This window comes from Artemia sp. Qi Xiang Cuo, chromosome 7 (assembly GCF_049724085.1).
Source record: "Artemia sp. Qi Xiang Cuo chromosome 7, ASM4972408v1, whole genome shotgun sequence".
Classification (NCBI taxonomy): Eukaryota; Metazoa; Arthropoda; class Branchiopoda; order Anostraca; family Artemiidae; genus Artemia; species Artemia sp. Qi Xiang Cuo.
The window spans coordinates 10,270,611-10,282,641 of record NC_142800.1 but is presented as its reverse complement, the minus strand read 5'-3'; the positions used below and the strand labels follow the sequence as shown (position 1 = coordinate 10,282,641).

At 34.2% G+C, this 12,031-nt stretch overlaps 1 protein-coding gene across 5 annotated transcripts in view; it reads left to right on the top strand.

Annotated features, from left to right (window-relative positions):
- Klc (kinesin light chain) overlaps window positions 1-2,059 on the top strand; it is a 146,634-nt gene extending 144,575 nt beyond the window's left edge. For 4 of the 5 annotated variants that reach the window (XM_089092014.1, XM_089092013.1, XM_089092012.1 and 1 more), the window contains exon 11: window positions 1,847-2,059. In XM_089092014.1, coding sequence (XP_088948140.1) covers window positions 1,847-1,964 — 118 coding nt within the window. In that variant the 3' untranslated portion in view covers window positions 1,965-2,059. The remainder of the gene's footprint in view (window positions 1-1,846) is intronic. The other variant, XM_089092016.1, reaches the window with a different exon arrangement.
- Window positions 2,060-12,031: the final 9,972 nt, after the last annotated feature.

Here is a 12,031-nt window from a genome sequence, read left to right as displayed (position 1 = left end):
ACAGTTGCCCTCCTGTCCCATATTAAACTAAGCCCTTTACCAGTGCCTTTTGTAAGTCTTAAGAAGACTGTGGTGACGTAAATGTCCTAATACTGCTTCATGTAAATACTGTTCTTTTTTCTTATCTCTTTGCTTCTATCAAGATGCTTCGCTTCTTTCTTAGTTCTCTGCTTCTCAATCTATTTCCTATTTTTATGTCTTTTTATTATGTTGCAATTTTCTGATAACATCGGCTGTGGTAATTCAGAAGATGTTATGCGATAATTCAACCCAACTAATATTTTAAACCCGTAATATTAACGAAAATATGTTTGTTTGTTTAGTTTCATCCGTTTCTCTGAATCTTCCCTGATTTACAAGATTTGAACGTAAGGGTGTGGGTAACTTGTAAGGAGTGGAAACAGACGCTAGTGTCGACAAAACAGCTATCAGTGCCATCTAATATTTGGCGACACTTAGCATTTTTCAGTGTAATAATATGTATTATTAGTTCAACTAGTGTAGTTGTAAAAGTAGGGTAGTAATAAGGGTCTGAGCTCAGTTCCTGAAAAAAAAAACGATTACAGAGCTCGAAAAAGGCCAAGTGTCGCCAACCGCTAGATGGCGTCGATTTTTTTTTTCATTAATCGACTCTTATAAGCTACCCAGGCACGTACGCAGGAATTTGTTTCGGGGGGGGCAAATCCTTCAAACCCATTATTCTGTGAAAAAAATCAGAAAATTATAGGAAAATGAAAAAAATCTTGAGATTTCGGGGGGGGGGGACCAGGAGCCCCCCCCCCGGAGTACGTCCCTGACGCTACCCATACTCCTTGATCTGAACTAGAACTTTTTTTTTTTTTTTTTTTTTTTATTTCCTTTTCTCAAACAAAAATTGTAGATACTTTTTGAGCTTGCTCTGACTAAGCGTGACGAAAGTTGGAGAATAACGAGCGAACGAGGTCTATTTTCTAAATTTTAGCGTGTACCCAAATAAAATCTCCCTCTAGAAAAAAGTATTTTATATGCCTTACTTTGGATGTTTTTTTTTCTGGAATTATGTGTCTTCGGGTATTCGGTAAAAGGTATTTTGTTAAAGGTTTTTTATGTACACCGCTTTTTTTTTTTTGGAATTACGTGTCTTCCGGTATTCTGTTTTTTTTTTTTATTCTTTCCCTAATGTTTGATATAAATTAGGAACAAATGGTAAAGTTATGCAATTGCCTTTTGTTCCAGTTCGTCTTGTTCGATTATTCTGGGTTCTCTTAGTTGTTTTTTCTTTTTTCTATAGTTTGAGGGATTATCTTTTCAGGTTGTTCATTAATAATTAAAATTTCTAAAGAAGATGAGCTCATTATATATATGTTTATATAGATGAGCTCATTATATATATGAGATGAGCTCATTATATAGATGAGCTCATTATATATATGTTTGGGTGATTTTGACTTTAATGCCCAATCAACTAGAGAAAAAATTACTTGCTTACAGTAATTACTTCAAAACGTATTTCTTGTTATTTTTTAAAAGTCATTTTATGTAGCATATCATCTTTTGACTCACTGTAGCCACCCTAATCTTCTTTGTCATTTTTATGGCAATTTCATTGTTACATTTCATGATTTCACCGAAACAAGTAATTAATTTAGGCAAAATAAGTGATTAAGTCTGCGTGATTAATAAACTAGAAGAGTCCAAAAAGGCCTAGACCATACTGGGGAATTACTTGGCACTCTGAAAGTATTTGACCGACCAAGCTCTTTGCGGCTTGAACTTAATTGTAAATATGAAGCAGTTTATAACATTATGTCCGAGGAGTATTCATCTTCCTCTTCTTCTATAATTGAATCATTAAATTTTCTTTCAGATTGAAACGGGCAAGCTCCATGTCCTTCCTTAATAGTTTTCCTGACTCAAGTTTTGTTGGATCAATATTTGGCGGAGTAAGGAATCATACATCGAGCATAGAACATTTGAATAATTAACTCTTTTTATTATGGCTTCTCTATTTGCATGTTCTGTTATTATTTTTATTGCATATCTTCTTTTCTTTAAGAAAAATATATATTAGTTGTTACGGGCCTTACATTCTTCTTAATTGCTTTCTATATAAACTATGCATAAAAAAAAAAAATTGCTATCATTTTTTTTTTACCAAGTTGTAATTCAGCTCCGGACTTAAGTCCTATTGTGTCAAGATATAACGCTAATCTTATGACACAGAGGCGCAAGCAGTGTCGACTGCTACTATTTGTGACTCTGACTGCGACTGCTTGGCATTTCGATTACGACTTCATGCGACTACAACAACTACTTGCTTCTGCAGCTAATTACAACTGTAACTACTTGCAACTGTGACTGCGCCTACTTGACAGAGTGACTGTGGCTACCAGTGATTGTGACTACTTGTGACTGCGACTGCTTGGAACTGCAACCACGTGTGACTGTGTTTACTTGTGACTTCACCTGAGACTGCTTGTGACTGTTGCTACTGCTTCTACTACTACTGCTACTGTGACTGCTGCTGCTACTATTTCTACTACCATTGAACTAAATAAAAAGAGTATAATTGCATCCAGGTTGTCAAAATGACCCAGATGCAATATCTCTGGAATGCAATTGGATATTAAGTTTTAAACTTTCATGGTAAGTTGAGAGGGATGTAAAACTAAATCAAAAGAAACGATGTGTATCCAGGTTGTCAAAAGGGTGTCTGTACAGCATCCCTAGAAAAACTGAGGGTATTAGGTTGGAAGTTGAGGGTAAGCTGTTGCGGATAGTGAGCTAAATCAAAAGACGCTATGTACATCCAAAGTGTCAAAAGGGTATATCTGTCATACTTTAAGAATGGCTAAAGGTATTAAGTTAAAACTGTCAGGATACGGTTAGTGGGAAGCTTAACTAAATCAAAATACACTATGTACATTTGTGCTATTCAAAAGGGTGTCTCCTCTACTTTAAACATTTCCAAGTCGTGTATCAAGTCAGCTAGACTTATAACTCTGATCCTAAGTATAAAACATGCTTTTCAGGAGCTTCAGGTTTAGACATTGAATCTTTTAATTAATTCAAAACTATATCGCATTAATTTTAAAATAGTATCTTATTTATTTAATATTTTTAGCTATTTTTAAGTTAGGAAAGATATTTCTATTCAGGCATTCGGTTATCCGTGTGGGCTGTAAAGCTGCCCATCTACAACTTATCTTTTGAATTTTGTCAAAATCATCGTTTGCTCAAGACCATCATGCGTAATTTTTAATATTACTCTTTTCTGTATATAAAAAAAGGTAGATATCATTTATCTGAATATAAAATATTGATTTTGTTTCCACGAGCTTGTTCTTATGCATATATTTAACCTTTAATTAGCAGTATTTCTAAAGGACTTATTACTAGAAAAAAAATCAGAAATTTTCTTTTACTCATTTTTTGAAATACCAGAAAAAACTAGTAGAGAACAAGCAAAAGCTTAGTTGTATTAAGAAAAGAAACTTCGTATACATGTATTTAAAAACATTTCCTGAAATTTGATTGCTAAGTAACTACTGCATGTGACTTAATTCTCCATTTTTTTTAGTGGGGTATAAACTCTGAAATATCAGCACGGTTTTAATTCTTGCTACAATAAGGGCGGACACATCTTCTTCAATACTAGCTTTTACTTTGCGTCAAGTACTTAGCGTCGATTCTTGACCAGTGGATCAGCCATGATAGTTGAAGGTTGATAAACTTTCAACCATGATCAACCAAGAAGGTTGATAAACCATGATCAAATTTATGTTAAGCTTCCTTAAAAATCAAACTCATACTCGTCTAGAGATGCTTTTCTTCTTAGGATTTTCAATTGATGAATCTATTTTCCCTAGAATTTTCATCACATCCACACCCAGAATTTTTTTTTTAATTGTTTTGTTTTTATTATTGATAAATTGATTGATTGAGAGTCATTGGGCCCTCATTTTCGGAAACTTGGGAAAATTTAGAATTTTGAGGAATGCTAGGCTCCAAGCCCCCTTCCCCTCCACGTAAATGCCTGGTGTGTTGCTTTATTAGTGAGAAATAGTTTCAAATCTTACGGTTTTGCGAAATTCTTTGACAGGTAGCCTTTATGATTCGAAATAAGGGCTTTCGTGAGATGATGGTAAAAATGTTTTAAATCATTTCTAAAACGTCAGCATGTATACAGAATATGAGACCTAAATTTACTTAGTCACGTTTAATTGAAAATCTTATTTTAATGGTCGCTCCGAAAAGTGGATGAAGATTTGCTAGATGTTTTCCAGAGAAATTGCCTACGGATTGTTGTGGGTATCCGGCTGACTGACCGTATTGCAAACAGTAGGCTGTACGAAAAATATGATTCAATCCTGCTTTCCAGGGCTATAATAAATGAAAGGTTGAGATGGCTAGGGCACATTGTGCGGATGAACGATGACAGATTGCCGAGTATTGTCCTTTTCATCCAACCATCTAGGGCTAAATGGAAAGCAGGTCGTCCTCGTCTGGGGTGGTAGGACGTCATAAAGAAGATTTAAATGAAATGGGATCTTCCTGGGAGGGTGTAAAAAGCGAGGCTTTGAATATATTTGGATGGAGGAGGATTGTGAGTAGCTATGTTGGCCTCAGACAGTGAGTTTTTAGTTTTAGTATTTTAAATTAAAAAAAAACAGTCTTCGATTGAAAGATAGGAACAACATAAAAAGCTAAAGGAACAAGATGAGGGGGTTTTTCTTCAATCCCTAGCTCTAAGCTAAAGTTTGACTTTTGGTCCAAATTTTTGACGTAATATCTTCATTTAAGTATTTTCTCCAAGACCACACTGCCTTTCTATGACGAATGAATAAACGTTCAAATAGGGATAATTCCATTTATTAGACAGTGAAAACAGATACAAAAGTCTGGACATTTTGATTACATATATGCTGATGACGATTGCTGTGTATATGGTTCAAATATCCATACTTTTGTATCTGTTTTCACTGTCTAATAAATGGACTTATCTCCATTTGAACGTTTAATTTTTCGTCCCAATTCTTTGAACATGACTCCTGAAACACAATAGCCGTTCAATTGGAATTAAAGCCTTAGTTTTTGGAAATATAAGTCCTGTTATTTTGTTAGATTCTTTCAGGCATATCAAGGTTTTTTTTCCCTAAATTAAGAAATAGTTTTATATGTCTTTAAAACCTAATAAAATGGGATTGAGCAAAGGTTTTAGGTTCAAAATACTTTTCTGCATCTATTTTGTACGGTTTCACTTAAATAGATCAAACATTATTAAAGGTCATCAGGGGCCTCTGGAGGGAGAAGGTGTGAAGGTAAATGTTTCACAATATTATCTCAGGAAATTGTTAGGGTTTTGGATGCATTCCTGAGATTTTTATTCTCTTAAATCCACTGCATACCAAGATAACAAAAATCTCCTAAACTAGAATGTAACCCCCTCCCTCCAAATACAATTAAAAAAGTATAAAAAGGTTTATTTACGTTTTAAAACAAAGAAAACGCGGAGACAGATTTGAAGCATTTATTATTAACAGCTTCTTTCGTTTTCGTATAATAACCGAAATAATTTTTACGAAAACTTGGTTCTCTGCGCATAAATTTTTGTCTTCTCTTGTGTTTGGTCTCTATTACTACAATTTACCTTCAGTCTTCTAACCAATATATTTATCTTTACTATTAATGCAAAGATATTTTGGAGATTAATGTTTTTTTCTGTCATATGCAGCGCAACAGTGCTGCCTTTTTGACCAGGACACTGCGGATAGAAGGAATTGCCGTAGGAACGACTCATTAGACATGTACTCATTCGATACAAAATTCAAAGGGATAGCGTCCTTTTTAATAGTCAAATGTGATTGGAGGGCAACTCCCCCCCCACGCCCATCATTTTCCAAACCATCCAATAAAAAATTTTGAGATTGCCGTTTTGTTTACCGTAGCCGAAGGGTCAAAAAATTGTGTCTTTGAGGATGACAGCTCCCCCTCAGCCCTCAGGGCAAGGGTTGTAAGTTATATCCTGAGGGCATATAAGGTTTTTATAGAAAGGATGGTCGTGAAAACTTCGGAGGGGGCTCATTGGATTTGTAATCAGAAGTTTTAGTGCACTTTTTAAGAATCAAAGTGATCAGCGGGCAGCTACCCCTCCCCCTTCACGTCGTGTTTTTCCAGTAATGTATCCAATAGAAATCTTTAGATAGCGATTTTATTCAAAATAGCCCAAAAATCATATAACAAGCCTTTTGGAGCTGAAACAAACTCCCAGGTTCTGGGAGTTAATCAAAGAGACATTCTCGAACAAAATAAAATGGTCTGAAAAATTGAAAATATGTTCTGAAAGGGCTGAAGTAAAATCTTCAGACTTAGAATCTTGCTTTAAAGCCGAAGAACATATTTTCAATTTTCCAGACCATTTTATTTTGTTCGAGAATGTCTCTTTGATTTCTAGGGATCTGGGGTTAAAGCAAAATTTTCGTGAAACTCTTGAAATAAAGAAAATCTTATTCAAGAATATTGCTTTGAATCGGGATACAGGTGAATTTGGGCTGAACTCTATCTTTGATAATTTATTAAAATCTGACCGAGTAAAGTTCAATTCACCCAATGTAGTTGGCCTTTGTTGAAATGTTATATCATTGAACGCTAATGAACTGAATCCCAGAATGTCAAGGAGGCTAGCTTCCGCCTTTGCTTTGAAAAGAATTAGAGAATTAAACAATATGTAGTTTTATTTGATTTCGTATATAAACTTTTGTTTTAAATTGTTTTAGTTTAGTTTTACTACTGATGACGGTCACTGCATATGTGACCGAAATATATGGTATTTTTGTGAGTTTCTATACACTGTTTATTAAAAAGGATTTTATCCCTATTTTGAACTTTTATTTTATCGTCATGGAAAGGCAGTGTGGTCTCTGAAATTATATGACAATCATCTCTGGCATTACATAAATTTTGCAAGTTATTAAAAAATCTTGTATGTGATTATTATACTTGCTATAAACAAAATATTTTCTGGTAATATCAAAACTTGTCTGATGTTATTAAAATCTCGCATGGTGGTATCAAAATTATGTCTGATATTATCAAAATCTTGACAAGTACTATTACAACCTTGCTTGGAACTATCAATATCTTGTCTGATATTTTAAAAATGCTTGCGTTGCAGTACCAAAATATTGCAGAGTAATACCGAATCTTGTCTATTACTGTCAACATCTTGTCAGACGTAATGAAAATCCCCTCTGGTATTATCAAAATCTGTCATCGTATTATCAAATCTTGAAAGTATTAAAATAAATCTTGCTTGGTGCTAGCAAAATATTACTTGATATTAATAAAGTATGATCTGTTACTATCAAAACATATCTGATATTATCAAAGTCTATAATGGTTTTATCAAAATCATTTCTGATCAAAATCTTGCCAAATATTACTGAAATCTTAAGCAGTATTATCAAAATCTTGTGTGATATTATCAAACATCTTGCCCTGTATTTTCAATATCTCACCTGATATAACTAGAATCCTCCATAATATAATCAAAACTATACATGGCATTATCAAAATCTAGCAAGTTATTGACAGAATCTTGCATTACATTACCACAATCTTACGTGATATTAACAAAATATTTTTTGGTATTATCAAAACGTGTCTGAAATTGTCAAAATCTGACACGGTGTTATCAAAATCTTGTCTGCTATTACCAAAATTGGACATAATGCTACCAAAATTTGTCTTACTAATATCAAGACTATCAAAATCTTGTGTGGGAGTAGGAAAATCTTACTTAATATTATCAAACATCTCAAAACTTGTCTGATATTATCAGAGTCTAGAATGGTGCTATCAAAATGTGTTTAGTGCTATCAAAGTCTTGCCAAGTGCTACCAAAATCCTCTGTGGTATCATCAAATATTTTCAGATTTATCAAAAATCTTTTGCTACATTTTCAAAATCTCGCTTAGTATAATGAGAATTCTCTGTGATATTATCAAAACTTTGCATGATACTATTAAAACTTGTCCGATATTGATAAATCTTGCATGGTACTGTCAAAATTGTGTCTGTTATTATCAAATTATTGCCAAGTGTTATCAAAATCTTTTCTTGGGATAACTGAAATTTTCGCTGATATTATCAAACAACTTGCGTTCCATTATCAAAATATAGCATGGTTCTACAAAATCTTGTCAATTACAATCAACATCTTGTGAGACATAATCAAAATCCTCTCTGATATTATCAAAATTTTATATGGTATTATCAAAATCTTGAAAGTAATTCCAAGGAAAATCTTGCGTGGTACAACCAAAATGTTTCTTGAAATTAACAATATAGTTTCTGTCATTTTGAAAACTAGTCTGGTATTATCGAAATCTAGACTTATGCTATCAAAAACCGTAAAATCTTGCCAAGTACAACCAGAATCTTGTATTATATATTTAAACTCTTGTCTGATACAGCATTATCAAACTTCTTTTGCCAACTGTTTTGCTATAGTTATAGATGGTAGCACAGCTGATTGTTTTGCTAGAATAGATTAGGTTATATGATTTTAAGTTAGTTTTGTTATGGTTTAGATAGCGCGGTCCCCTCACACAAAATTGCAAGAAAAATTAATCAGAAAAAAATGAAATCAGTTTTCTTTGTCAGTTTAATACAAAAATACTCATATTTTTTTTCCTTTTTTTCCTCTAATATTTTCTGCCTGCATAGTTTTTTATTCACTGTTATTATATTCTCTTAACTCGTTTTCTGAGTCCACTCGTTGTATAATATTAGCTTCTCCTCCCAACTCCCCTACTTTTTGTACCTTCTTTGAAGGGTGAGTTTGTTTTGTTAGACCCGTTCTTTCATGTGATAATTTTTTTTCATGTGGTATCGCCACTGTTTCTTTTGTTTGGATTTCTCTATCTGCGAGTAATTCTTTCTGCACTTGTTTTAGACTTTTCTCTTCTTCTCTGGTTCGTACCGGGGATCGCTCTATTACTGATTTTGGTTTAAAAATATCCTCTTCACTCGTCTCAGAAATGTCTATTTCACCTGTTGAGTGATATATGGTTCTATCTGATGGTTTTTTTCTTAGGGTATTTCCAGCTGGAGTGGCATACAATTGTGTTTCTGAATTCGAGTTTTGTTTTACCGCGGTAGATCTTGTCTGATTTCTTCGTTTGTCTGCCATTATTTTAAGGTTTATTTAACGTCTTTCGTTCAAATGAAAATCCTTTTATCAATGTTTCTTTTTATCCTTTTGTGAAAAATTCTTTTCTCTGAATTTGTCGATTATCTGTGGGGGGCTCACCTTCCCTTGTCTCCCAAGTTAATTATTCTCGTAATTTATTGATTATTAAATTTTATTCTCTATTATTATATGACTAGGTGCATATCGGATGAAAATTTTCTCTGTACGATTTTTATGTTTCGCCTCTGTAACTACAATAAGCTACTTTTGTAGGCTAAATTTCCCTGTCTCTTCGAAAGTATGGAATTTCTTTAATTATCAGATTTACTTATAGGACCTTAACTTGCTGCCACCACTTATTGGATGTGTGGGCACCGCTGGCACCACTTATTGGAGGTTCTTTGTGCGGGGTCACCACTTTTAAAGGCAAAAATGGCGCAAAGAGTTGCTATGCCACTTACTGGAGGGGGACGATCCCTCTTTGGCCCTAAATTAGTGGGATTTCCGCGATTACTCCAACGGTTCCTTTATACTAACGTGATTGGGTGGTCTATGGCCCCATTTAAAGCCAAAGTTTACCGATAAGATTTTCTAATTAACCCTTTAGTCTCGGCCTAAGCTGAAAACTAAAATAGGTACATAGAAAAGGCTTACTGTATTAACACTCACGCTGTATAAAAATGAACTAACGGAAAAATGACAAATTCACCCAGCCCGCTAACCGCAGCACGCGGTGGGGTTACTAGGGGTGGTAAATGAATCTTTCCAACCAATCCCAGGGCTCCTAATATGCTGGCCAATCTCCCTAACTGCGCACTTTTTCCCTCGTGGTCAATTAAACACGCACGCAGTTAAAAGGACCCAAAATGGTGTCGAAAAATAATAAGAAAATTAACATTTATTACTTAAAGAAGGAAAATAATGAAGGGGTCTAAAGAAATGAATCTGGGAGGGATATTTATCTGACAAACTGGGACCAAGGGTTCCAACATTGCTTAAATACCCTTTTGACAACATTCATGCTCTTTAGAGTGTTTCAGTTTACTTAAAACTCCCCAAAAAATTCCCTGAAAATTTTAATTTACAACCATTAGCCTCATCAGTAACAGCAGTAGTACGCACGTAGTGCCTATTGTTTTTTTTCAGAATCGGCCTCAACATACCCAGTAAGTTTCAACTTAATGATCTAAGCTGTTCCTGAGACATTTCTGGTACGCTCTTCTGTCAATTTGCATGCTCAAAATATGTTTTGATTTCGTTCTGTATTCCCCTAAATATTCTGTGAAAGCTTCACCGTAATACCTTTAGCTTCAGAAGTACCTATAACTGTAATAGTAGCATTAGTAGCAATATGCACATAGTACATTTTATTTTATTCATACTCTCCTCAACACACGCTGAAAGTTTCAACTCAATTCTGTAGTCGCCAACTGGGGTATTGTTGATACATCCTGTTGAAAACCTGCATGGACATAGTATTTTTTTTCGTCCAGCAACCTAGCAAAATTCCCTGAAATTTTCTTCTTAATGCCCTTAGCTTTAGCAGCAGTAATAACAGTATAAATACTAGTAGAAGTAGTACTAGTATGAGCAGTAGCAATAGACGTAGTAGAAGCAGTGACATGTTGTTAATATTGACTTTTGGTGGGCTCAACTTACCCTAAAACAAACCCTATAAATTCCAAATCCATGCTCTGGCCACTCCTCAAATATAATGAAGTACTGGGATCCCGGCGGGTTCATCGCCGGGGTCCGACAGTTGGCATATGGCAGGCCTCTATATATGGATTCTTATCGTTGTTTTTCTTCTAATCTCAAGTAATTTGAGCTGTGTCATGATGACATGGCGTCACCTTTTCTTGATGGTATGAGCCCGTGTCTTTGCTCTTCATTGTAATTTTTGACTCACTCAGATTCTCGGTGTCGCTTGTCTTCTAGCCGAACGTGTCTTTGCTCCTTATTTTGACACGTTCTAATTCGTGTTTTTGCATATTTTCTAACCGCCCATTTCTTTGCTCTTCATTTTCATTTTGACACGTTTTGATACTCCTTGTTGCATATCGACACACTTGTCTTTATTCTTGATATTGGATTTTGATTACTTCAGACAATTTAGCAATGCCCTTTGATTTAACTGCCGGTATAGGTCTTGTCTGATTTGATGGTCCATGCTGCTGGTTTTATCGCACCAGATAGTTCAGGTGGCTCCAAAGAATTATCATTTGTAATGATTGTAAATTTTTGTTTAATGGGCGCTCTGACCGAGATTATATGACTGGTTGCATTCAAATCTGTATGCTCAATCTTGTAGCGAGTTGATTTTATATAACAAAATAATAAACTAATTTAAAAATTTTCAGGCATTTTTCAGGTTTGAATTAAAATGTTAAAGTTATTGCTCAGGCACCACGAATATTTTTCCGTTGACATAATAACTTTTGCGATTCAAAAGTTTCGACGATTAAGTTTTTTTCATGTCTTAAAAAGACATTGCATGTAGTTATAACAAAAGAAATTCGGTAATGATGTTTTTGGAGTATGAAATGAAAATGGTATGTGCATATTGTCTACTAAGCTTCAAATTTTTGGTTTTCATTTTTAAGGTTTCTGAATTTATGTAATTTCTTGTTAAAATATGAACAAATTTTTTGCAATTACCAGTTTTGTTCTTTATATAATTTGATGTCTTTTCATGCAGCTAATCAAAGATATTTGATTATTGGAGCAAGACCGATTTCCAACGCCGATTTTCTACTAAGCTTCAAAATTTTGGTTTTCTTTTTTAAGGTTACTGACCTATTGTAATGCTCGTTAAAATATATACAAATCTTTTGCAATTCCCAGTTTTTTACATTTTAC